This window comes from Engystomops pustulosus, chromosome 1 (assembly GCF_040894005.1).
Source record: "Engystomops pustulosus chromosome 1, aEngPut4.maternal, whole genome shotgun sequence".
In the NCBI taxonomy this organism is placed as follows: domain Eukaryota; kingdom Metazoa; phylum Chordata; class Amphibia; order Anura; family Leptodactylidae; genus Engystomops; species Engystomops pustulosus.
In genome coordinates, this window is record NC_092411.1 from 237,741,957 (window position 1) to 237,769,534 (window position 27,578).

At 40.8% G+C, this 27,578-nt stretch overlaps 2 protein-coding genes across 5 annotated transcripts in view; one reads left to right on the forward strand and one right to left on the reverse strand.

Annotated features, from left to right (window-relative positions):
* ZNF827 (zinc finger protein 827) overlaps window positions 1-7,036 on the forward strand; it is an 89,572-nt gene extending 82,536 nt beyond the window's left edge. The window contains exons 12-15 of one of the 4 annotated variants that reach the window (XM_072121782.1): window positions 318-509; window positions 1,059-1,236; window positions 4,223-4,297; window positions 4,674-7,036. In XM_072121782.1, coding sequence (XP_071977883.1) covers window positions 318-509; window positions 1,059-1,236; window positions 4,223-4,297; window positions 4,674-5,481 — 1,253 coding nt within the window. In that variant the 3' untranslated portion in view covers window positions 5,482-7,036. Of the gene's footprint in view, window positions 1-317; window positions 510-1,058; window positions 1,250-4,222; window positions 4,298-4,673 lie in introns of all 4 variants that reach the window. The other 3 variants (XM_072121790.1, XM_072121799.1, XM_072121808.1) reach the window with 3 other exon arrangements.
* Window positions 7,037-14,225: 7,189 nt separating this feature from the next.
* Window positions 14,226-27,055, reverse strand: LOC140075665 (uncharacterized). The gene is made up of 7 exons (XM_072121820.1): window positions 26,652-27,055; window positions 23,438-23,514; window positions 20,569-20,639; window positions 20,141-20,210; window positions 17,199-17,287; window positions 16,019-16,091; window positions 14,226-14,436 (listed from the first exon to the last, which is right to left on the reverse strand). The coding sequence occupies exons 1-7, from the start codon at window positions 27,038-27,040 to the stop codon at window positions 14,288-14,290; spliced, it is 918 nt and encodes a 305-aa protein (XP_071977921.1). The 5' UTR covers window positions 27,041-27,055; the 3' UTR covers window positions 14,226-14,287.
* Between the last annotated feature and the right edge of the window lie 523 nt (window positions 27,056-27,578).

Sequence of the window (27,578 nt, forward strand, 5' to 3'; positions counted from 1 at the left end):
AATGCTCAAGGAAATGCATTCCCTATGAAATAACTGCGCTCTAAAATCAAATACTTACTAAAATAGAGACACAAAATATCACATTCTTACACAGTATTAACCATGGCATCTTGGCTAATACGGAAATCAACCTAATAGCCCTTACTGTATCTCGCATTAAAGGGGAGTTACAGCCTATCTCTATGGATGACCTCTCTTCGGATAAGTTTATAATATCAGATCAGTGGGGTTCCAACACTTGGTCAGCTGATTTGGCCCAAGAAATAATGATATCCAAAATTATGGTATTACTTATAATGATGTTTTCCTTTCTATAGGAGATGAAAGAAAAACCCCCAGTGAATCCATAAGCCCTTCTTCTTCCTCATTGTCAGCACTTAGTGATTCAGCCAACAGTAAAGAGGACTCGGACACCCCGCTAAGAAACCAGACTTCAAACAGCTTATTGGTTATTTCTGTAGGACATGGCTCCCAGCCTTTTGTTAGCAGTGAAGAAAAATCTGACAAAGGTAACGGCCACTCGCATAGATTACATAATAGTAATAATAATAATATTTTTTTTTCTGCATGAATATCTCTTTAATGCAATTCCCAGTCCACTGAGCGCTCACAAGCTGTAAAAGAAGCAAATTTATATATTGTAGAATAACCTGGAAAGCATCAAAGGCAAGGTTCAAATCAAGTGTATATTGTATACTGCTACTATTCATATAGAAGAAGAATTGTAAGCAATACAACTAATAATAATGGACCGCACTCCAAAAACCTTCAGGTGAAAAAAGTGGGTTTATTCCGTGTGCTACGGACCATTCACTGGAAATAATAGTAAATATGGAAATACTGAAATCTGCTGCTTGTATCTACATTGACCATTGACATTTTAATAACAATAGTTGAACAATACTTCATGAAGTTTTTTTTCATGTGTTTGTTTCTTACAAAGTGCTTGTGGTTTTGCTTCTTTCCAAGTTTCTTTGTGTAGGTCATAACTGCAATGCGCATTCCTTGACATTGGCTTATTAAACATCTCTATCTAATGGCATCTTGTATAATTCCAGGATTTGAATGTGTGTTCTGCAATTTCGTTTGCAAAACAAAACCAATGTTTGAGCGACACCTGCAGATCCACCTGATCACTCGAATGTACGAGTGTGACGTGTGCCATAAGTTCATGAAGACTCCGGAACAGCTGGTAGAACACAAGAAATGCCACACAGTCCCTACCGGTGGGCTCAAGTAAGGAAAGCAAGTACAAAAACTTTTCCTGTGTTAAGCATATGTAACGTTATGTTGTATTTTATATGATCACATTTTGTATCTGTTTGCAAGAAATTCTTTGGACGCTTTTCCACTTCAAAAAGTATCTGCTTCTGGGTACATTTAGTACTTGCGTCAGGCCAGGTACCGAATGATATGAAGTGGTACCAATGTGTCACATTTCCAAACTGTTCAGCTCTGATTGGTAAATACTAGCTTTGTAATCAAAGGTAGGAGTAGGTACTTTCTACAGTGGAAAAGCAACCAAATGGTACCTGATCTAAGTCAACCCTTTCCAAACCAAACTGAGCCAAACCAGTTCTTTGCAGTAGAAATGGTGTCTTTAAATGTAAAAAAAAAATATAAAAAATTTTCCTTAAAGGAAACCTACCACTTCTGAAGGTAGATGTGAGATGTAAACACCGGGCACCAGCTCAGGGTGAGCTGGTGCCGGAGCTTACCTTAGCGAGTGTTTTAAACCGCTATATCGTGGTTTAAACACATTTTGATTTACAGCCCCGAGGCAGCTTCGGCGCTGCGCACGGCCGTGCACGCTGACGCCTCCGGCACTTCGTATGGAGGCGCACGGCCGCGCGCAGCGCCGAAGCTACCTCGCGGACGTAAATCAAAATGTGTTTAAACCGCGATATAGCGGTTTAAAACACTCGCTTAGGTAAGCTCCGGCACCAGCTCACCCTGAGCTGGTGCCCGGTGTTTACATCTCACACCTACCTTCAGAAGTGGTAGGTTTCCTTTAAGACTGTGTGTGTGTATATGTTACAGCAGGTAAAGTAGTGAAGCCACCACATCTACAGAGATGGTTGCATTTTTGTGGTAGCTTAATGCCAATAATCAAAGGGGTTTTCCCATCCAGGCTATTTATGACATTCACAGGATATGTCCTTAATAGTTCTACCTCTAGGATCCACATCCATCTCTGGAACGGAAGTCTGCTGAGCAGAAGGTAGATGGGGGGCATGCATGTACGGCTACTCTTCATTCAACTGTATGGGAATGATGAGTACATAGCATTAGCTATTTTTATTGCTTCTATAGACTTTAAAAGAGAGGTACCGCCTTTCTTGAGATAAGTGCAGGTCCCAGAGGTAGATATTATGATAAATTAGAAATATTCTTAACAATAAATCCTAATTTTGATCCTTATAGGGGTTGTGCAATAGTATGACTTTTGGATAGGTCAATGAGGGTCCAAACCCAATAACCACAACAATCAGTATTCACAGAAGATAGATTTATGCAGTGAATTAAGCAGGAGAAGCATAGTGTAGGAAGAGTCTTATATGAAAATTGTTACAAAGTATGTTTTGATTTACGAAAAGGTGTAATAGATACACTATAATTACCAGGGGGCCATATTGATAAGTGTATTGTCGATAAATTGCTATACAATAGAGACCTGACGTTAGTTCCTACACCAAACTCGGACTTTTAACCACTTTAATAATGTGTTCAATTGCAACCATGAATTTTAAAGCGTATCTGATAAAAATATTTTTTGTCACAGCTGGAGAGAAAGCCTTTGATGACAATTCCAACGATACTTATATCATGCTGATGGCTCCTAGCCTTAGATACAGTCTGGTATATCTATCATCCCTTCTTATAAATTCATGTTCATGTAATAACCATGAGACTGGAGCCTTGAGACTGGAGACCAGTATGGCTGCGCAAAAAAACCCGGCTAGTCTTTAGCCGGCTGCGCAAGGGTGATCTCACCAGCTGCCTGATGCGCTTGCGGGAGGGACATAATATTAGTGACCAGAGCCAGAAGGCGCTCAGTTGACACATGCCTGAGCAGCTCTGGCTCATTACCATATTCTTGTAAAGTCATTCTCTGGGACAAATGGATCTTACAAAGGAGCAGAAAACCAATGCAGAAGACCCTCTAAGGTAGTAAGGGCAAACATTTTAGAGACTGAGTTCCCAAACTACAACCAAAACCCATTTATTTATCCCAAAGTGGCAACATTTAAGTGCAATTTACTTGCACTTCTTGCTCCCTTCTCTGTCATTGCTTTCAATCATATCAGTATCCTAAGAACACCAATACAGTTGAAAGAAAGGGTGACAAATTCAGGTTCCCCTAAATAGGAAGAATTTTCGGGCCTGGAGCTGAAGCTACAATGATAATCCAGATCTGTCCACACCTTCCCATTCCACCTGTAGTCTCAGGCAGCGCTGTCGCTTTAAGATGGCACTGAGCACAGAAAGTCCTGGGCTGTCTGGCAAGCTGTGAAGATGCCTTGTGTCCTATTTCGTGAGGAGTGCCCACAGAGAGGGCTCAGAGTGCCACCTTTGGAACCCGCGCCATAGGTTCGCCATGACAGCGGAGACAGTCTACCACCAGTAAATCTGGTGGTAGATGTCCTTTAAAAAAAAAAATTCTGGGCACACCAGAAAACCCCAGGGAGCCTCAGGCATGGGAAAAATAAGAAAATTAAAAGAATACTCACATTCTGCTTCTGCGGAGTTACCCCTGTTTTTACTCTGCCGCTGAACTGTAAGTACCAGAGATCCTGTGACTGAAGCGGTCAGGGGAGCAAGAACAGTGATGTTCAGTAGTGATGTCATCATTCACTATCCGGGCAACATTTATGCAACTTTTCCAATGAAACGTTTGCATTGTATCATAATAAATCTAGTTTTCCGCTCTCTATACTGCTCTAAAAGAGCTTTAAATTCTAATTTTGAGGTAGGATGTATTTATAAACTGGGCTTACATTAGAAATGGGTTTCCAGGTTAAGAAAATTGTCTGTTTCTAATAACAGTCCTACTGCATATTGCCCCCAGCTTGTGTGTTATTACAACTGTGCCCCGGAGCTGCAGTACCAGAAACAACCCAGGAAGTGAACATTCTTATTTTTCTCATCTTGGATAACCCCATTAACGTGATGGTGATATGGAATTTAAGGTTGACTTGTCTGTACTTGTCTCCCGACACAGGCTGCCTTTTGACAGTCGGGAGTGTATTGACAGACTACAGACTAGCAGAAACAGGCAACTGCAGACAGTATCAAGGTATTATTACTTTGCTCCAGTGGCTAAATATCAGATGTATAGTAGTATAAGTTTCTAAAGGATTTAGGAATTTTTTTTTTTTTTAAACCGTGTAAAAAAATAAAACACTTTGTTGTCCAAAGCAACCCATCACAGTGCTGCTCTCACAGTGATGGATTAATGTTGAAAATAAAAGCTGTGCTGTGATTGGTCGTCGTGGGCAAAAAAAACCCCCTTGTTTTTACAGTTTTCATAACTCGCCCCCATTGACTGTGGTTGCCTATGGTTTGATAATTCTGATTTTAATATGTATTCTGTTTGTGTTGCCATTGCATAGTAATAGTAAGCTTGGTCTAAAACGAAGTGTCATTGTGATTTGTTGGGTTTTTCTTGCTAGGTGCCCATTCTGCATTTACTCCACAAACCGCCCTGCAGCCATGGAATGTCACTTGAAAACGCACTACAAGATGGAGTACAAGTGTCGGATCTGCAAGACGGTCAAGGCAAACCAGCTGGAGCTGGAGGTGCACATCCGCGAGCATCGGCTCGGGAACCATTACAAGTGTGACCAGTGTGGCTACCTCTCAAAGACGGCCAATAAGCTGATTGAGCATGTGCGTGTCCACACAGGAGAGCGCCCCTTTCACTGTGACCAGTGCAGCTACAGCTGCAAGCGCAAAGACAATCTCAATTTGCACAAGAAGCTCAAGCACTCTCCCCGCCAGACCTTCAGCTGCGAGGAGTGCCTCTTTAAGACCACCCACCCTTTTGTCTTCAGCCGTCATGTTAAGAAGCACCAAAATGGCGACTTCTTGGAAGAAGAGAAGAAAATCCAGACCGTAAATCAGAAAGAAGCTACCCCAGTGCTCCCTGTCAATGATACCAGGAGCCTCTTATCACCTCTCTCTGTAATGTCGGCCTCACAGGCTCTCCAAACAGTGGCTATGTCTGCTGCTCAAAGCAGTGGCATGGAGACACATTTAGCACTTAAAGCCTTTGCAGTAAATGGTGACTTATCATGCTTGGATAGGTACCAGAACTCAGAAATTGCTCATCTCATTCCCTTAACAATGCTCTTTCCTAAGAACCATTATGATGTCACATTCCATCCTCCCAGACCTCAAACGGCACCCCCGGGTGTCACCACACCGAAGCACTCCTTCCTTGCTTACCTTGGACTGACAGAAAGGGCAAAAACTGTATAAGTATGGTCCTTAACCTGTCTCTGAAACCCGGCAGGTAAACATTGCTGCAAAATCTGCGTTTGATCGGTATGAAAACATGTACTGTATATCATTAGCGAGATTAGATAATGGGTTCTGTGTGTATACTTACTGCATTTACATAAAGCTGCTTCATTAAGTATCCAGAGAGGGAACCTACTGCATACTTCTTCATATCAAGGGGCCGGCCACCTGCTCCCGCTGACGGTGAAGGCTTCTGCACTTATATAATGATAGTTCCATGTCTTTGTTTCAGTTGTATACAAGTATCTGTCTGCCTGGGAGAGAACCATATAACACACACAACACAAGTACTGTGGAGTGTTTTATCCTCTGCACTCTGAACAGAGCCAAAATCAGTTCCCTAACATGTATGGAATTATGTGCATTATATTTCCTTTACCTTTAAGCACCACTCCTGATATTTATTATTGGCTTTTTATCACCTGTTTTCAAGTTTATCCCCCAACATCATCTAGGGTTCCACTTACGTTTTACTTTCAGGTAAAGTTCAAGTATCCATTACAGGTAATGGAGAACTTATGACGTGGGATACCATTTTTTTTTTCTTCTAATTTTGTAACTTTTTCTTACTCAATTCCCATCTAGGGTATGCCCACACAGGACATGCGTGCTTTAGATCTTCTTTGGTGGAACGGCTGGTAAAAAAAATAAATGACCAGAAATCAAAATGGAATCCAAAGGCTGTGCGGATAAATTCTGTTGCAGAATCCTTACATGAATTAGGTTGCAATGCAAATTTTGTCATTTATCAGGGCCAGTTATTTGGCATACAAGCCCTAAAATAAACGCAATTACTAGAAAACCCGCAGTAATTGCGATTATTTCCTCCTTCACACAATTTGGCATGGAGGAGAGTGAAGGGGGGTTCAGCTATAGTCTGCAAATATTATAGGACAATTCCACGCCAGGCCAGACCCTCCTGAACAGCGGCAGGAGTAGGACCAACATCATCTTCAACAATAGTGGTGATATTTTTTACAGCTGCAGTGTTCACTGTGGGCATATCCTAAGAAACGCAGCCAAAAAGTGGCAGCATTGTTCTTGCATTGTGACATCACTGTCGCTGCTTTCCTCATGTATTGTATTCTGTAGATATTTAGGGATACGGATAGGTTCATTGACCTGCTGCATATGTACAGAAATATAGGTCAGACTGGTTGTTCTTGGGAGGTTCTGCATGTGAGAACGTACACTAGTTTATATTTATTTTTGGCAGTATTGCTCTCCATTTTCAACATGTTCTGGTCACACCACACATATGTCAGATAACACAAGAATGGTTAAGCCCTTGCTGCTCTGCTCTATTACCATCACTAGTTTACCGGTTCTGTATGCCGGATGTAAACACGGAGTGATGGCTGACAATGCCGGGTGTGTACCTGGCAGCTGTGTATACTCAGACATGGCTTGTACATGGAGGTTTTTTAATTCAATCCACTTACTTTAGCATATTCCTGCTAGAAACGGTTCAGGGCCTATTAAAGTGGTCTGAATGCGTACTTTTATTGCCATTTCTGCTATCCTATCAGGCTTGTGCGGAAGTTAAATGGCAAGTTACAAGAGTGTTGGGACAGCAAAGAGAGAATAATCATGGTTCCCATGGTTGTCTGCAATGTATAATGCTTTATCTCACTAGAACGGCAGTGGTAAGGGTTACTATGGTGAGTATGCAGTGGGTACATTTTTGTACTGAAATGTAGATTATCAATAGAAATTGATGTCCAGTTAAGGGGTTATTAGGGGTGTCCGAGACAGGCTGGGTGATGCACCCAGGATAAAAAGGCAGTTTTGCACAGTGCTTTGGCTTGCACTATTTCATGTGTCCTATTTACCGAAACATTAAGTACCGAAAACTGAGGTTATTTAGCTTCCAACTTTAAAACAAAAATTGACATTTCAGGCACACGTTACATGTACATACATACCTTTTAGTTAGTGTGTATTCCATATTCTTCCAGTCTGTGGATCAAGACTTGTGACATATACTCATCTATGATGATTTGATGGAATATTTTTAATGAGAAGTAAAGTTATAGACAGCAAAGAAAAGCTGCAGAAACCTTTATGGACACACGGTATGGACGTCACATTGGGTGATCCACAGGCAGAAACTTTGTCTAGGAGCTAAAATGGAGAATCTCTCATGTGAAGCTTCTGTTTCTTTAGCGGCCGCAGCAGTGTCTGACTGAGCACGCAAAATGATCTGCGTCTAGGAGCGAATCCCAGGGGCAGCATTGCCTATTAACAGCCCTCAATGAAAGAAGCATTCTTAAACAATAGTCAGTTTCCATTTTTATAAACTGATGATGATTTGTAATATTCAGAGCATTGGGACAAGTATATTCCAGTAGAGTTTCTCAGGCAGACAGAGGATATGCCCTCTAGTATTCCTAAATAGGGTAACCCCTTGAAATTCTTCTTCTACTACAATTATTGTTATTCGCAGCTGCTAAACTGCTCATTATTGTGCCGGGTCATGTCACTATTAGGCTATTAAACAACTTTTAACACTCTAACAATTAACTTCACACAGATATCTTGTGCTGTTACAGCCTAATAGTAAATGCCCCGTTTATCTTTATTACTTGGGCAGTGATGGCAAACCTGTATGAGACCGAGGGGGAGATTTATCATTAGTCCTCTGTAGCTTCTTGGCATATTATTCCGCAATGGCGGAAAAAATACACCACAGAATGTGCAACACCACATTTAGTAACTGAGAATTTTCAAAATCGCAAAACACCACCACATAGGAGGTGGTGTATGTGGGTCCATAGCTACTACAGGGGGAAGTTTTTGCTCAATTTTATGTTTGAGGTATCTGAGAATTTCCTGTGCAAAAACATAGCAAAAAGGCAGAAATTGAGCAGATGTTAAACATGCGTGCGACTGGTGCAGCCTATTCGTATAGAGCGCACACAGCTGATGGTGACATCAGAAGACATTTAACTCTGTACATACACCGGACTATAAATCCGAATGTGGGAAACCTGCCAGTCTAACACATCTAAGACATCTGCTCAAAATCCTGCCTATTGATAAATATCTGCCCAACCAAAACCCACATATTTTGTGTCAACATGATGATCTAAGCAGTAACTTATTGCTTCCTGCACTATCACAGCTTTTAATTGTATCAATTTACTGAGGATACCAATACGGTAATAAGGAGGCAAAATTTAATTATCATCAAAACTTCCCTCCCTCCAGGATGTGTCCCTTTAAAACGGCACATCCTGTGATACCTCAGGCTGCAGGAGGGTACCCTGATTGGCAAACTCTGTGCTGGTGTTATGGCTCTGAGTACCACCTCTGTCACCCATGCCATTGGTTAACCACCACAGTTTTTTTCGTACATATATAAGTACATATCCCTAGTTGGAGACTACTTTATTCTCAAGGCACAGGTAGAGCATATGTTAGTCATTCCCTGCAAAACAAAATCCATACAGAACCAATACGGACAGTCATAGGTACCCATGGTAAAGACAGTGGGGGAGATTTATGATCGCAAATTGTTGCGCAGTGCAAAAATTTGCAGTTAAAATTGTTAATACACCACCACCCTGCCATGTGGATGTACAGGCGTTTCCGGTTTGTGCCTGTGTTCTTTTGCAAAACCAGCTGGATTTTACGCAAAACTACAGCAGGTCCGACCTTGTCTAATTTTGCACACTGCCCGCCTGAGTCTCTTGATGTCATATCATGGCCTTTACCAATACTAGAGATTTAGCATATGATAATGTGGTCACATATAGACATGGGGGAGATTTATCAGAAGTGTCTGAGGGAAAACTAGTTGCCCATGGAAACCAATCACAGCTCAGGTTTAATCTCATGAACAGCTGTGATAAAATGAAAGTAGAGCTCTGATTGGTTGCCACGAGCAACTAGGGAGAGAGGTGAGTATTAGTGGTGGTTTATTTTTGCAGTCCTTAACATCAGCACTTATATAAGGAACAAAGATATCAGGTCCTTCAGAGACATGTTTGTAGCTGTTCTCCATTTTGTCTCCTAGATACATGTGAATTTCTCAAAAATGGGTTTTCTAAGACCGTATTCATGCAACCATGTTGAGTCTGTGAGAATGGGCCCTGATGCCCAATCCATGAAGAATCCATGTTATGGTTTTCAAGGACAGTACATGTCCGAAATTTTTGATTGAGTTCATAAGCCCTGAAGCAGGTAACCCTATATATCATTCAGCTCCACTAATTGTAGTGACTGTCCATGTTAATGTCAGCCATGTTTGCTGTCTGTCTCGCTTCTCATTAAACGGATTCCATCAGATAAGTCGCTCTGCTGGTAACATCCATTGTCCCTGGCTGTATGTAACTTATACTCTGTGTGACGACGCTGCAGACCAATCTTGTTTTCAGTCACCGTTGTGCGAGGCAGCGCTCCTTGCGCTCCACTGTAATCTCTCAGGCTCCATTTCACGCTTCACCAGATAGACACACACAGGGAAATTGCAAGTGGCAAACCTAAGCTTAGATACATCCCACAGAAACCGAGGCCGAATGAGGCAGGCTAATCACAAGGCACTTTGATACACGATAAGAAAGGGACTCAACGTTACGCCAACAAGCTTTCTGATGATACTTATTGCTCAGTAAGGTGACTACCCCTCTACCTGTACCGAGGTGCGTGACGACACCTCTGGATGTGATGCTTAAAGCATGGTTAGAACTGAAATGTGGCAACTTTTCTTGCACTTTACTGCTACCTGAGGCAGCAACGGTTGCTTAACATTTATTAGTATTGATACGTAACCTTAAAAAAAAGGAAAAATAAACCTTGTTTTTCTTGGAAAAAATAAAAGTAGCAGTGTTTCTGAGGATTTTAATAAAGTATACTTTCTTCTGTTAAACAGACCAGAAAGCCTGACATTACTTTGACGATGTTATGTACGTTGATCAAAAAGTGAACTGTAATGTATTATAAACTGAGACTTTACCCCCCCCCCCCCTCCCCATCTGATAACATCAACACTTTGATGTATATGAATGCTTTCCTATATGATATTATTCTATATGATATTATTGCTATTCACAGCACTGTGTCCTTTATTTCTGCTCACCTCAGAGCATGGAACAGACTGGGTATATTCACAATGTTCTGTTGTTTTTTTGTTATATATTTTTTTTCTTTTCTCTGGGAGAATGGTTACCTAACTAGGTATAAAAGCAGCAAATATGTTTACAATTAAAGCTTTCAGTTTTCTGTATTTATTGTTGAATTATTTCTCTGTGTCCTCGATGCAATGGAGCTACATAGCATTTATTAAAGGCTGATCGAAGACTATGGGATTTTAATTACAAAAACCTGAGCAAATGTGTGCAGAAAGCTTTGTAGGTATAGCACATGGTTTTGATGTGGGGATCCTATAACACCAAAATCATTCATCACACAAATTTTTAAATGGAAATCTATGATCAAAATCCATCATGCTAAACCAGGGTCACTAACTCATAGATCCAAGCACTGTGATTGTGGTAATATTTTCTATCCATGGCCTCTTTACTTCCAAAATCAACTTTTATAATCATGCTAATGAGACAGGAGGGCTCTATCAGAGCCCCTCCGTTTTGAAGCTTCACAGGCTATTACACTGTGCACTCCCCCCCCCCTCCCACTGTTTGCTGAAACTTTCTCTGCAACAGTGAGATTACATCAAGCAGAGAGAAGAGCGGAGTGCTGAGGGTGCACAGGAAGTGGTGAGACTGAACCTGTGAAGTTAACACCCCACAGAGCCCTTCAGGCTAATTTGCATGATTTTCAAAGAAAGCATGCCATGGATAACAAATATAAGAAGATAACCACTGTCTCGGTGCCTGGATCTATGAGTAATGTCCCTGGTTTATCATGATGGATTTTGATGGTAGATTTCCTTTAATTATAAATAAGGAAACCAATTCATACAGCCAAAAATATAGTAGTGAAGAACCAGATAAAAAGATAAATGTGAAAGCCAATATTTTTATTTTAGAATTTATTTTTTTCACAACTGGGAAAAATAACAGCAAAAACAAAAATGAAACCTGAACAGCTTTTCTAGGTGGGTCCACTAAAAATACTTGTCACATCACTTCTAAAATATAGTATATAATAAAGAAAAAAGTTAACCTAAAAATAACCTAAATTGCTACCAGTAGAAACCATAGCTTGGCCTACAAAAAAAAACAGGCCAACACACCTCAAACATATAAAATAAAAGGTTAAGACTATTAAATGAAATTTAAACATATGATTTATGCTAAGTTTGTGATTTTTATTGTGCAAAATCATAAACTTGTATTAAATTGTTTTAGTAATAAAATACTGACCTGCAGAATGTTGATAGTCCCAGTTCACATCAGTGATATTGCTGAAGGTCTTCTGTTTACCTTCTGATCCCCATATGGTTCCATGTACAGAAGTTCCGTCACACTTTTGTTATTTGTAACAACAAAAACTACACTGGCTGCAGCATAATCATGCAGGGAAACTGAAGGCTCTTCGCACTGTGGGGCACATTTACTAAGAACAGTGCATTGTGTATATATAAAAATGGTCCACATTTTCAACATATAAAAAGAATTTGTAAAAGTAGGCGTAAAAGAAGTATTTAGCAAACGCAAGTCAGGTTTATTCCACAAGAAAAGATCTTGCAAAAGTTCATGCTGACTTTAGATGCAGTGCACACTCCAGGAAACACCCCTGGGGTTGTCCTATGGTCAAGTGTTACACAAGGTTGAGCTGTTTAGAGCCTGTAAAAAATAAACTATACGTAGCCGGATGCTGTATGTGTATGTATTGCCAGGAGTCGGAACTGCTCGGGGATCGGACCCTAACAGTCAACTATTGATCCTGCCCTCCCCTTTTCTAACCAACAAACTAACTGACCTTAACGGGGTTGTGCAGAACAGGTCATTAATATGGGAACAAAGCAGAAGGTGCCATCTGGTTCCAGGCTCTTTCTGCTGTATAACAAGTGCCGGGTGCCTACACCGTCATTCAGTGACACGGGTACAGGGCATGCGCAATGGAGGCAGGTGCTGTACTCTGCTCCCCTGTGCGGTGTAGGTGCTCTCCACAGAATACAATGGAAAGTGCACCCAAGCTCATGTCTCAACACATTTACTGATGCCACCACTAGCATCATTATGTTCTCCATTTTCCACTGGAGAGTTCTCAGTATTTCCATATTACTTTTGGGCTTATGCGTTATCTAACTGCAAGTACCATGCAGCAGGGGGAGCACTGGCCGAGCACAATTGCGGGACACACAAAGCAAGATAAATACACAGCAGGTAAGTAGTATTCATGAGGTACGGATGTAGATATCATTTCATGTACTTGCACCTCTTATGTATTATCCATACTTTGATTTTGAACATTCCAGGGCAAAGGGCACAACTTCAATACCATAACATTTGGACCTTTAGGTGTGGCGCTGTTTTTGGATCAGGCAGCCATATTTTTCTAAACCTACAAGACCTTAATAGAGCAATACTACTCGATGAAGAGTAAAACTCATTATATTTATGTCTGATATGGTTTCCAGATTTGAGACCTCATAAAGAGCCACCCACAGTCTGCCCATTTTCTTAATTATGTATTTTAAACCTATGTCATGTCTGCTGGCAAAACTTTAGGATTTGAAGAAATGCAGTTTTCGGAACTACAGTGACAGACTTTGACACTGGTCCATGCAGACTCCTTTCTAATTCCATCGCCACCTCTCCTCCAGCTGTGCAAATATCCAGAGATCTCATGATGCGGATGGTCGGAGAGTAATACCAATGAGAGGAGACCCACCCGGTTTTTCAGTTCAGATTATACAAAAAAAATTTTCTCTCTGCCTACGCCTGTTTATTAGCATGAGGCATAAAGGTAACATGTAACACTCCCACAGGACTAGTTTATAAGTCCTGAGATTTTCTCTAGAAATCGGAAAATAAATTGGTAGTTTTATAAATGTTTTCCTTCCGTCTCCTCTTCTCTCTCCTGTCTTGCATTCCCATTTTCTCCAAACATGCTAAACTGGGATTCAGAATACGGTATGTACCCAACCTTAAAGGGGTTGTGCCAAGTTTGATTGGTATCCCCCATTCATCGGCTAGGGGATAACTATGTGGTGGCGGTCCCATTATCACTAATTAATGGAGAGGCAGGTCAGGCATGTGTTCTTTTTGGCTTTGGCACATTCATTCACTGTCAATAAGATTGCCATAAATATCTGTGCATGGTGCTCGGTAGTTTACAACACTCACCTATTATTGAATAGAGTGGTAGAACATGTGCTTAAAAGACATCTACCACCAGTATGAAAGACTGTATGCAAATGAGCCTGAGGGGCTTCAGGCTTTCAATAACACCTATGGAGCCCCTCAGGCTCATTTGCATACCGTTTTTCATCCTGGTGGTAGATGCCCTTTAACCTGACACTCCATCAACTAGTGAGAACATGACCCCCCTTCTGATCAGATTGCTACCCCTTATCCTGTGATTAGAGGATAACAATCTAACTTGGACTAACCCCTTTAAGAACCTTGATAAGGTCTTCAACAAGCACCAAAAAAATGTAAGTAGCAAATCTGCACATCTGGAAAGATGCGCTGTCGCTGACTACATACATAAAACATGTGATCATTCTAGAGATTAAAGATGTACAGCGGGTAAATATAAACCGAAAGTCAAGTAATCATCCGGGACAAGTGTTCTTATGGTGACTGGGTCTTTAGTGTCAAAATACTACTTTTCAGCTTTGTAAGCAACATATTTAGCTCTTTACCCTCCAGTCCGGGTGTATGATATATTCTGCTCTTTGCAGTCGGTAAACAGGTGAATACGGTCCATAAGATTCTTTTAGTTCTGCTGTGCGGGGCCCAGTGGCCAAAGTCCTCAGTAATCTCTCTACAGCTTTGGCTTCTGAAAAGAAACGTTCAATATAAATCAAATTGTAGCAGTGATGAGATAATGTATTCCTCTACTGTAAATAAGGTGTAAGGGCTTGTCTCATGTTTAGTTCTTACCCCAATCTAATGAAAAAAAGTGTGATGGAGGGGGGGATAGAGCTCCTTTCTGTATAATTGATGGAGGAGCATGTTGAGCTTTGCGTCCTGTCTATCCATCCAATGTTTATTGGACTCAGTGCTCAGCTATCTTTGGCAGGGTGCGTGTTTGACTAGCCTTTGTTGCATGGTTGCGATGGTTAATTGTGAATAGAGATGAGCGGACCAGACATTCCCGTTTGAGTATGGTCACTTGACGTGGATGTATTGCTGGACTGGCGGCCAAACAGCCAATCCGGAAAATTGACACCAACAGCAGACTAGCCATGGCTATGATTGGCCAGGGGAGAACGTGAACGAGAGCGAGCCTGAACAGGAACGTTGGGTCCGCTCCTCTCTACTTGTGGATAAAGGTGCATAGTATAGAAGTGAGGCTTGAAGTGCTATTATATATGTACACTGCTCACATAAATAAAGGGAACGCTCAAATAACACATCCCAGATCTGAATGAATGAAATATTCTCATTGAATACTTTGTTCTGAAAAAAAGTGGAATGAGCTGACAACAAAATCACAAAAAAAAAAAAAAAAATTAAAGTTGAGAAACACACTACAGGGCGATCCAACTTTGATCTAATGTCCGTAAAACAAGACACAATGAGGCTCATTATTGTGTGTGGCCTCCTTACAATGGCTCAGCAAGCCACACTGGTGGCTCAGGTAGTGTTGCTCGCCTTAATCCGATTTAGCACTTCTGGGACATCATGTCTCGCTCCATCCACGACATCTCGTTGCACCACAGACTGTCCTGGAGTTGGAGGATGCTTTAGTTCAGGTCTGGGAAGAGATCCCTCAGGAGACCATCCGCAACCTCATCAGGAGCGTGCCGAGACGTTGTAGGGAGGTCATACAGGTACGTGGAGGCCGCACACAGTACTTTGCCTCATTTTGACTTTTAAGGAAATTAGATCAAAGTTGGATCAGCCTGTAGTGGGTTTTTCCACTTTAAATTTGTGGGTAATTCCAAATCCAGGCCTCCAATGGTTAATAAATGTGGTTTCCATTGTTGATTTTTTAGTTGTGAGCAAATTCCACTTTCTACCGAACTTTCATTCAGATTAGAATTTTCCCTTTTTTTTTTTTTTTTGAGTTGTGTATATATAATTTAAGGCCACAACAAAAAACCCTAAGGCTTCAGGCCGCATTTTCCATCATCTTTATACTACAAGTTACACAAGAGAAGTATACAGCAGCTACAGTACTTGCTTTACCATTTGTTATGTGAATGGCTATTGTATGGGTCATTTACATAATGTTCTCATCTCGTACTGATAGATATATCAAAATAAATAATTCTGTAGCCTCTGGAACCATTTGTTAGGGCTTTACTACTTATCGTAACTACTATCTTCACACATTTATACTGCCCCGCTATGTGTATAATGTTTCATATAACCTGTACACAGCATAGCTCCAAGTCACTTGTGATATTATTTACCTTTAGGCCGAGCATTCAACAACCACTTCTGGGCTAAGGGAATATATTCCGGCTTCATATGTTGTTTCAATAACTGTTTGGAAACAAAATGTTATCTTATGTAAAGTGAATGAGGCAAGTGGCAGCAGAGGGGCATGAAATAGCCTCTACTAATCTCACAAAAATTACATACAAATTGGAGATAGAAGTGTCGGCCAGTCATGTGTATAAAGTAGCATCTCCTATAAACTACTCCTGGGAAAACAAATTGTAGTGGCCATACTGCCAGCAGTGTAATAATGTATATTATTAATAAGGGATGAATATCTGTGAAAGTTACTTTCACGTGGTGCAAAAATGTAATAAACAGTCCTAGTCTTATAGCTGTAAAAGCAGACCAAAGTACAGTATTGTCAGGACAGTCCCACCCTTCCCCCCAGGTACACCCCTCTCTGCTTGTAGTATAATCTTACATTTAGAGGAAATCCACCATCAAAATCCATCATGATAAACCAGGGACACTTACTCATAGATCCAGGCAGTGTGACTGTGGTAATCTTCCTATATTTGTTATTCGTGGCCTCCTCCCTTCTAAAATCTGCTTGTACAATTATGTAAATGAGACAGAAGGACTCTGGTGGCGTTACTAGAGCCTCTCCAACCTGTAGATTCACAGGCTGTTACAATGTCTCATCTTCCCCTTCTACTCCAGCACTGCACTTTCTCCTCCCTGTGCCTGATGTAAGGGCTATGAGGGGCGTTACCAGAGGCTCGTTATGCTGTAACTTCACATGTTGCTAAATTGTGTAGGAGAAGGTCTCGCCCCTCCCCACCCCCCACCCCCCTCACTCCCTCAGCACTTACCACTCTCTCTGCCTGCTGTTATCTCACAAAGTGGGAGGAAGGAAGTTCTGCTTGCACATTGTAACAGCCTGTGAAGCTGGAGAGGCTCTGGTAACACCCCCCCTGAGCTCATATGACTCATTAGCATAATTTGAAAAGTTGATTTTAGAGGAAAGGAGGCCATGGATAACAAATATAAGAAGATTACCACAGTCACAGTGCCTGGGTCTATGAATAAGTGCCCCTGGTTTATCATGATGGATTTTTTGGTAGATTTCCATAAGTATAATTTATTTAAGTATAATTTATGATTCCTTTTCTCAAATCCTTTTTTAATGTATGAAGAAGCATACCGTACCTGGTAGAGTGTATTCTTCTTTGTACTTGTGTCCTCCTCAGCTTGTTTCCCACTTACAAACTTTATAATTTTCATTACAGCAGAATAGTCTGTAGTTTTCATAAGAATAAATTACACTTAAGTATTTATAGATGAACATGAACAAGAAAAAATATGACAGGAATGGAAAATGGATCAAATATTGTAGTATAAATGAACAGAGTAGAACAGAAACAATATAGACCAGGATTGGTACTCACCAGATTAATGATGGTCATAAAATACAGGTAGTATATGATCACATAAGGTAAGAATGAATAGGAAAGTAAAAGAACATTTAGAACAGATAATATATGATAGGTACAGACAGATTGCAATGGAAGTATTAGATGATAAAGTATATGGGTTAATAGGAGTAAATAACAAATTGCTGTTGAGATATAGGTATGAAGAAAATCTAAGGATAGGATAAAAATATATTGGACAAGAATATTTGGAAGTATAGTCCTAGATAAGATACTAAAGTATGAAATGGTGTGGCCAGGGGAGGAACACAGAAGAAGAGGGGTAAGATAAGAACAAATGGGATAAGAGGGGGAAAATGTAAAAGAAAAACAGACATTGAAATGAGTAAATAAGAGGAAATAACTGTTTAAGCATAGAAAGGGGCGTATGTGATGTGATCTGGACACATTAGTATAGGGGCCGACACCGGAGGCCCCAGTGCTGATACACTGGGTGGTTTTCCATCTTCCAAGATATCCCTTGATGAGATTTTCCCAAAACAATACAGGGTTTCACCCCCCCCCCCATTCTACATCTTAGTATTTCACCATGACATCTGCAAGAAAAATAAAACCGTGGAGTCCCTATGGGTGGAGATAAGGGGAGGGAAAGAGAATAAACTATAATAGAGATAATAAAACATTACTAGGGGTTTGCTTCAAGGCTCCAAGTAGAATGGAAAATGTTCTAATCAGGCAGATATAAAGTATGAGGCCTCAAAACATGGTAAAATACTTCAACTAATAAGATGCAGCCTGGGGGTATTGTAACGGTCATTTCTTATTTATCGATTACTAAAATATAGACCGGGACACAGAAAATGAAGGGTCCGACAAAGGCAGCAGCTTTTTTTGGAAATAACAAAAGACAATTACCTGTCACAAATAGTCCAGCACCGAACTAGAAGCGGGGGGAGGGCACTCCTAGACCTAATCTTAAACCAACAGACCTGACAGGATATTAGGTTGGGGTCACCTGGGTAATACTTGACCACAAGAACCCTTAACGCTGAAGCCACTTTTCACCTTCCTGACACAGCCCATTTTTTTCAAATCTGCCCATGTTTTGCGTTAAATTTATGAGAAAATCAGATATTTGGTGAAATTTCAGAAAAATTCCCGATTTTCAAAATTCAAAATATTCTACTTTTTCCACACATAGTGATAACAGCAAAAAAACTTAATAACTAACATTTACCAAATGTCTAATTTATGTGGTCATGGTTTTTTACGCATCCTCTGATTTTGTTTAGGAGGTTATGGGGCTGTGAACGTTAGGTGTGAGGCCTAAATAAATGACCCCATTATAGAAACTATACCCCATAAAACAACTTTTATGAAGTTTGTTAACCCTTTAATTGTTTTGCAGGGGTTTAAACAAAATCGGATGCAATTTTGAACATTTTTTTTTTTTTTTGGCTAAACGAATGTGTTTTTCATAAAATGTACAAATTCTCAGTGGATAAAATACCAAAACGGTCCACAAAGTTTAATACCCAATTTTTCCCGAGTATAACAATACCCCATATGTGGTGGTAACCTGCTGTATTGGCAAATGCCAGGGCATTGAGGGGGGAGCTGCGCCATTCAGAGCAGATTATGCATTGTCACTATTTATTGGCTATACAATGTTTATTTTTTTGGAAATTTGGACATATAAGGGCTTATTTTTTGCAACATGAGATGCACTTTACAAATACTTCATTTTAGTGGATCTGTAGCTTATTGATGAGATTTTATCAACTCTTTCCTTTTTTTTTGTATTTTTTTGGGGTTGTACACTGTAGACTAAAATACTACATTATCTTTATTCTATAGATCACTACAATTACAGTGATACCTTATCTATATAGTTTTTATATACTTTTACCATTTTACTGGAAAAAATACTAATATAAAGAAAATCTCATTTGTTTTCGTATCACCATCTTTTCGGGAAGATATAACTTTAATATTTTTTGGTTGACAGAGCTTATTTAGAGCTTATTTTTTTTACGTGTATAGTTGTCCTTTCTAGTGGTACCATTTTGGCGCACATAACTTTTTTTGATCACTTTTTGAATGTTTTTGTGTAGGGATTTTAGGAAAAATTTACATTTGTGGCGAGTTTTTTGGGTTTTGTTTTTATGTGCGGGTCCAATAATGTTTCTGAGTTATAGTACAGATTGTTACAGATACCAGGATAACAATTATGTAGGGTTTTTTTTGTGATTTTGTGAGTATCTCACAATAACTTATAAAACAGCATCAGCATGGGTTTATGTGGGATCGGTTCTGTCAGAATAATCTGATCGGCTTCTATGAGTTGGTAAATGCTAGACTGGACCTAGGGGAGGCTATGGATGTTGTCCATCTAGACGTTTTAGAAGTTGGTACATAATGACAATGCTGAGACCAAGGGAAAATATGTGTAATTGGGTTATTACTGCTCATCCCCGTGAATAGGTGGAGGCAGCATCATGCTGTACAGATGCTTTGCTTCCTCAGGAGCTGGGAGGCCGAGTTGATGGGAAGATGAATGGAGTGAAATACAGGGCAATACTGGAGAGAAGACCTTAAACTTCCAGCCCCTAGATGTGCAAAGCTGGTAAAGACATACTACAACAGACAACCAGCTGTCACTACAGCTAAAGATGATCCTACTAAGTATTGAACACACATCTACACCAGTCACCTTACCTTCATCATTAGCAAGTTTAAGCCAAGCCTGAGCTGCCATATTGGAGTTTACATCAGTGAATATCTGTACCTATCAACACACAAGAGTCTTGGGTTATTTGTTGTCTCATGTTCCCTTAAGTTGTAAATATAATGAATGGATATGGTAAAAGAACCTGATGCCATGAAAATTCAGGCTAATTTTCAGGCAAAAGTTTTACATATAGGAGAAGTAATTTAGTTTAACCTTTACTTTCTACATGAAATCCCTGCTTTTTGTATGCTGTGTGGTCCTAGCCTACATGGCTTCTCAACACTTCAAAGGTTCACTTCATGAACTAGGAGCTAGTTGCTAGGTAAACTCTTATTTAAAGAAATATTAATTAAAAAAAACATCTTATAATGTTAAAAGAAAATAGACATGGGGTTGTAAAGGCTGCATGCCATACCTGGCTCTTGTCATCATACTGGACTCTTCTGGGTATACACGGAGTAGAAGGGACATTTGTTTTTCCTTTACCTGCAAGAAAGCATTTTTTTCACCTTTTTTATAATCAAAATCTAAATAAGGAAAAAACTGTAATACAAAAAAAAAATGAAACAATTCACAGAATGAATGACACCTTGGACTCTTTTTATAAATAATGTTGGTCCATCTTCCTATTTCTTTCATGACTTAATTTTATAAATAAATATGCATATAGGGATGCAGAGGTTCCATTCACACACTACTAGGAGGCAGAGGTGTCTCAGGCCACTGCCTGACACCCTTAGGGCAAGTCAGGAGACTAAGCCTCAGAGCAGAGGTCCATCCTCCAAACTCTGCTCCATCTATACCAGCCCAGCTTGAAGCTACTACCAGACTGTGAGGAACTGTTCCTGCGGACCAGCTATCAATCCGCAAAATCACACGTCAGTGTTCTCGGTCTAATTTATACATTACCAGCACTGGCTGTAGGACTGATATAATCCCGTTATGGAAAGGGTTTACAAGCGGCTGGTGGCAGTACTACTGAGAAACCCAGTTGTAGGACTGATATAATCCCGTTATGGACAGGGTTTACATCTTACAAGTGCAACACCCCTGCTGACGTATAGGCAAGGGAGTGCTTGTGAATAAGGCCCTCTACCTGTAGGGCCCCTCTAGGGGAGTCTGATCAACTCACCTTTAGGGTAATGCAGTCAATTAAGGTAATTAGCAGCTGTAGATACTGCCTGTGCAGGCAAGTTAAGTTTACAAAAGTTATTGTCCAATTGTATTCCTTCATGTGAACTGGAGTGTGATTTGAGAGTGAGCCACCACCTGACCAGGGTTTAACAAAACTCCTGGACAGGAAGGGGCAAGGGCTCTTGAAATCCAGCCCCTGACACAGGAGCACCTGTTGGAACCCAGCTCTCCTAGAGAGCACATCTTCCACCAGATACACTGAGAGAAACAGAGTTAGTGTGTAGTATACCTTTAGTGCTACACATAGAGATAACACCTAGGACAAAGCTGCAGCTTCCAGTATTGGACACAGCTACCTCCCAGCCTGCATCTACTACCAGACTGGTGACCCAACTCCTGAGGATCACTCTCCATGACCACTCCAGTAATTCGGAATCTCCAATAATCCAGCATCTGTAACAAGACGGTTTGGCCCGTTGCTTGCAATTGTTCCAATAAAGAACCATGAGTTATTTTGCACAATGTTGCCTGGATACGGCTGTTTCACCATCACGGGCTCCCCATCCATTACCCAGGGATATATCTTACAGACACTAAGGGGTTGCCCCAGGGAGAACCAGTACATCAGCCTCTCCCTCCATCTTTCTTGCACACACCATCTAATGGATACCTGCCAGGCTGTAGGACAGCTCTCCGGTCCCCATACCAAGCACCGTGACCACAGCGTGCCTAGGCCACAACCACCAGCCACTTCAGTATTCTGGGCCCCGGCTGCCTCCAGGTCCCAGGAAAAGGCTAGGCCCTGGTGGGGAATGTTGCACAAGCGGCTGGTGGCAGTACTACTGAGAGACCCGGCTGTAGGACTGATATAATTCTGTTGTGGACAAGTTTTATATCTTACAAGCGGCTGGTGGCAGTACTACTGAGAGACCCGGCTGTAAGACTGATATAATTCTTTTATGGACAAGTTTTATATCTTACAAGCGGCTGGTGGTAGTACTACTGAGCTCGGGCTGTCTAAGCTCTGTTTCACTGTGGTGAGCTAGAAGGTTCTCTCAGCCCTTGAGGTTTGGGTCGAATGTGGTATCGGAAGTTGTGTGGTCACTTTCTGCCCCTTTCTGAACTGTGTGTCCGGCTGTGAAAACCTCACAAGAGCACAATGAAAAGTCAGTGTTTACTTCCAATGAATGAAATCTGATCATGGTCATGTGATGTCACAAGGGTGCACGGCTTGTTCGTATCACAGAGAGTAATCAGAGCTGTACTGTATGTTATAACGGCTCCTGTACCTGTGTGACATCACATGACCCATGGCCATGGCCAGATTTCTGTCCACTGGAAGGAAACCTAGAAGCTTACTAAAGAAGGACAGCAGAGATCTAGAAAACAGTGAGGAAATTATACAGAAAGTATATTGGAAAATTGGATAACTTAATAACATTTATTTGCTGAAACTGTGTCAGCGAGAAAGAACTTCAGAACACCGTCCCACATTTATTAACATTTATAAATGTGGGATGGCGCATTTATTGCGCCAGTTTTCTGTTTGACCTTCCATTGAAAATAAATGAAAAATGCTTGCACATGTATTTATATAGTGTCTGCACCAGTTGTGTGTCGCAGCTGCACTGTGTCTGTCGGTGCACAAAATTCTGCACATAAAGGGGCATTCCGCTGCAGAGTTGGTCCGTGCGCCACATTTATTTATAAAACATCTATTTTTTTTTCACTGATGAGGCTAAAAAAATCAAGTGTGATGTTTTCAAAGCAAAGTTATACCTTCAGGTTTTTTTGCAGACATGGAGACAAAACGGATGCATCCCAGGGACAAAACGGAATAAAAACGGAGACACAACCGAGACAAAACGCAACAGATGCGTAACTGAAGCCGAACATCAACGCCAATGAGAAAAAGCCCTAAATGTCAGTATTTCTCTGCATTGAGCACCAGGTGTTTTGCATTTTTTTCATGCAAAATTTGTGGTGCTTATTCCAGAACAGATGCGTTTCACTGAAAATACATATGGGTTCTGGCCCATCCTCTCCCCCTTAAGCTTGAGTTGTGTAAACTCCCTAAGACAAATGCACATCCAAAATAAAACTTGCCCAGTCCTTATATCCCCCTATATCTGAGGAGAGTCATACATTACCTTTTTCTCCTGAAGAGATACTTTTATTGCAGTTGTAATGACCTGGGATGTCATGTAGTGTAGTAACCAGAAATACCCTAAAAAACAAAGACAAAGTCTAAATAAAATGTAAAAGTACAGAGCTCCCATTGTCTTTGCCTATTGTAAAAGATTGTTATCTAGGATTCAAAACAGTCCCTCAGTTGTAAGGTGACTTTCTAATAAACCCTTTTAGCCAAAAATTTAAACCGGTCCTGGGATGAGATAACACATTTTGATAACACATTATCAAATCTATCCAATTATGTTTTGTTTTATAAAAAATAAAAAAGCTAAATATAATTATGTCTGTTATCCCCCCACATCCGAAAACGATCAACCTATAAAATAATTATCACAGTGAAGCCTGTAAGTTCCTAATTCACCGTTTTCCCACATATTTGCATAGAGAGGGATCAAAAGGTTCTATAGTTCCCAAAAAGAAAAAAATATCATATCATATCATGGACACTCACTAATCCTAAACAAAAACTAGTTCATAAAAATGGGTGCAAATGCACAAAAGTAAGAAGTGTAAATTCTAGTGTATTCTAAAGTATAGAATAGAATCCCTCCCCCCGTCCTGTATCATTCCCTCGGATGATGGGTTTGACCTGTTTTGGAATATACTGTACATTTTGCTAAGATTTTTACATTTTCTGAAGATATCCAGGATATCTAGTCGCAAGAAAACTATATAAATTTGGTAGCTCTGTAATTATACTGAACTGAAAAAGAATCAATGGGAGGTTTCCTTTTCCAGCTTTCCCATAGAGTGTATACCATTGAACTGTATAATATTAAATGGTGCCACTAGGAAGTAGAGTTTATCCCACAGAAAAGAAGCCCTCATGGTTCTGTAAATGGATCTGGAATGCGGGAAGTGAAAAACAAACGTAAATAGGGCCTAATAGGGCTAATAGTAAAACAAAAAGAAAATTAAGTCTCGCCCAAAATAGCTTAGGTGTCATCCTATCATTGTGTCACAATAAAAGTTAGTAGCATCTCGGCATGTACAGTCATGGCCATAAGTTTTGAGAATGATACAAATGTTAATTTTTACAAAGTCGACTGCATCAGGTTTTATAATGGCAATTTGCATATACTCCAGAATGTTATAAAGAGTGATCAGCTTAACAGCAATTAATTGCAAAGTCAATATTTGCCTAGAAAATGAACTTTTTCCCCCAAAACACATTTCAACTTCATTGCAGGCCTGACTTAAAAGGAGCAGCTAACATTGTTTCAGTGATTGCTCCAGTAACACAGGTGTGGTAGTTGATGAGGACAGGGCTGGATTAAGAATCACACTACCGGACACTTTAAAAGGAGGCTAGAGTTTTGGCATCATTGTTTCTCTTCTGTTAACCATGGTTATCTCTAAAGAAACACGTGCAGTCATCATTGCACTGCACAAAACTGGCCTAACAGGGAAGAGTATAGCAGCTAGAAAGATTGCACATCAGTCAACAATCTATTGCATCATCAAGGAATTCAAGGAGAGAGGTTCCATTGTTGCTAAGAATGACCACCAAGCGCCAGGATCGCCTCTCAAAAGTGTTTCAGCTTCAGGATCAGGCTACCAGCAGTGCAGAGCTTGCTCAGGAATGGCAGCAGGCAGGTGTGAGTGCATCTGCACGCACTGTGAGGTGGAGACTCTTGGAGCAAGGCCTGGTGTCGAGGAGGGCAGCAAAGAAGCCACTTCTCTCCAGAAAAAACATCAGAGACAGACTGATATTCTGCAAAGGTACAGGGAGTGGACTGCTGAGGACTGGGGTAAAGACATTTTCTCTGATGAATCCCCTTTCCGATTGTTTGGAACATCTGGAAAAAAGCTTGTTTGGAGAAGACAAGGTGAGTGATACCACCAGTCTTGTCTCATGCCACCTATAAAGCATCCTGCAACCATTCATGTGTGGGGCGGCTTCACAGCCATAGGAATCGTCTCTCACAGTCTTCCCTAAAAGCACATCCATGAATAAAGAATGGGACCAGAATGTCCTGCAAGAGCAACTTCTCCCAACCGTCCAAGAGCAGTTTGGTGATCAACAATGCCTTTTTCAGCATGATGGAGCACCTTGCCATAAAGCAAAGGTGATAACTAAATTGCTCAGGGAACAAAACATAGAGATTTTGGGTCCATGGCCTGGAATCTCCCCAGATCTGAATCCCATTGAGAACTTGTGGTCAATCATCATGAGACGGGTGGACAAACAAAAACCAACAAATTGTGACAAAATGCAAGCATTGATTGTGCAGGAATGGACGGCTATCAGTCAGGATTTGGTCCAGAAGTTGATTGAGAGCTGCCAGGGAGAATTGCAGAGGTCCTGAAGAAGAAGGGTCAACACTGCAAATATTGACTTGCTGCAGTAACTCATTCTAACTGTCTATAAAAGCTTTTGTTCCTCATAATATGATTGCACTTGTATTTCTGTATGTGATAAAAACATCTGACAAACCAGAGGGCAACAGCTCATGTGAAAATATAATATTTGTGTCATTCTCAAAACTTATGGCCATGACTGTAGTAGGTTTTCGGCTTCCTTTTTAAAGGAAATGTACCATCAAGTATGGCTAAACCAGGGACACTTACTTATAGATCAAGGCACCATGACCGTGGTCATCTTCTTATATTTGCCACTCGTGGCCTCCTTCCTTAAAAAAAAAAAATAAATTTGAAAATTATGCTAATGAGCCAGATGAGCTCTGTGTGTGTTACCAGAGTCCCTTCATGCTTTAGATTCACAGGCTGTTATATTGTCTCACCCGTCCCCCTCTGCCTCATGTAATCTCACAGCAGAAGTGGAAATGGGAAGTGCTCCAGTGTAATAGCGTGTGAATCTGTAGCATGGATTATCTCTGTCAACACCCCTTCCCCCCCCAGGGCCCTCCTGGATTATTAGTATCATTTTAAAAGTTGATTTTAGAAGGAAGGAGGCCATAGCTAACAAATATTAGAAGATTACCACAGTCATGGTGCCTGGATCTATGAGTAAGTGGCCCCGGTTAATGGATTTTGATGCAGTGCACAGGACCAACTGAGTGAATGTGGTTTAGCAAGCAGTTCTCCACAGCACAAATTAATTATAAATGTCTAATTGGAGCATTTTTTGGGCCAAAATCCATGAAAACAATATTAATTATTAAATCCCCAGCGCCACTGGTCATAGTGTCCCACACATACTCTCCTTACTCAGGCGGGTGAGGCTTGTTCATCCTGGTGCGGGAGCTTGGTCTCATTAATGATTGGCAGTTTCCATCCAGCTCTTTCCTGCTGTATTCACCAGCATAGATGGTGGCACTTAGGTCTTTTCTTCTGGCTTCATGGATATGCTGTAGTTGTGCTTCCACCCTAATATCACTATATTTTTCTTTGGTCGGCTTAACGTTGTAGTCTAGCCTGACAAATGACTGAAAGTTGGCATTGTGACACAGGGAATATCTCGCCATTGTCAGGCTGAGGAGAGGTAGGTTAGAAGTGTCCTCGTCTCCGCTCAGAATGCTCCGCTCTGTTGTCACTCGCTGCTTAGCAACGCTCTTATTGCTCGCTACTTGACCCTTGTTACTCAGAGACTGCAGCATGAAAATGTACCTGAGCAAACACTACATATCAATTACTATGCAAAGTGAGAACAGAATAGAAAAACAATATCAGATGTCTAATACAGAGCACAGAATCGTAATAAAGCAGTGCCCAAAACCCGAGCTCCGGGGTAAAGTAAGAAATGGGAATTCCCAATACTGCGGAAAGGATACCACGGCACATCCACTTGAAAATGTAAAAAAGGCTTTATTATTCATTCATTAAAAATCATCACAGTGCATAGCACAGGTAGGCTACAGACAGAGAATCAGCCTACGCGTTTCTCATGGATAAAGTCGTGTAAAATGAGGCAGAAATGACATAACAGGGCTTATTTACTATGGGTCCGCGGCCCCACTTTCATTGGATTTTCCAATGTTTTTGGGATTTACGCGGCTGTGACAGGTATTTAACTGGGGATTGTGTCGCACACAATCAGATTCATGCAACAGAAATCAGGGGGGCGGGCCATCGGACGATCCGACTGATTCGGGCTGAGCGCAGGATATAACTTTCAAATTGTGTCACAGCCAGATC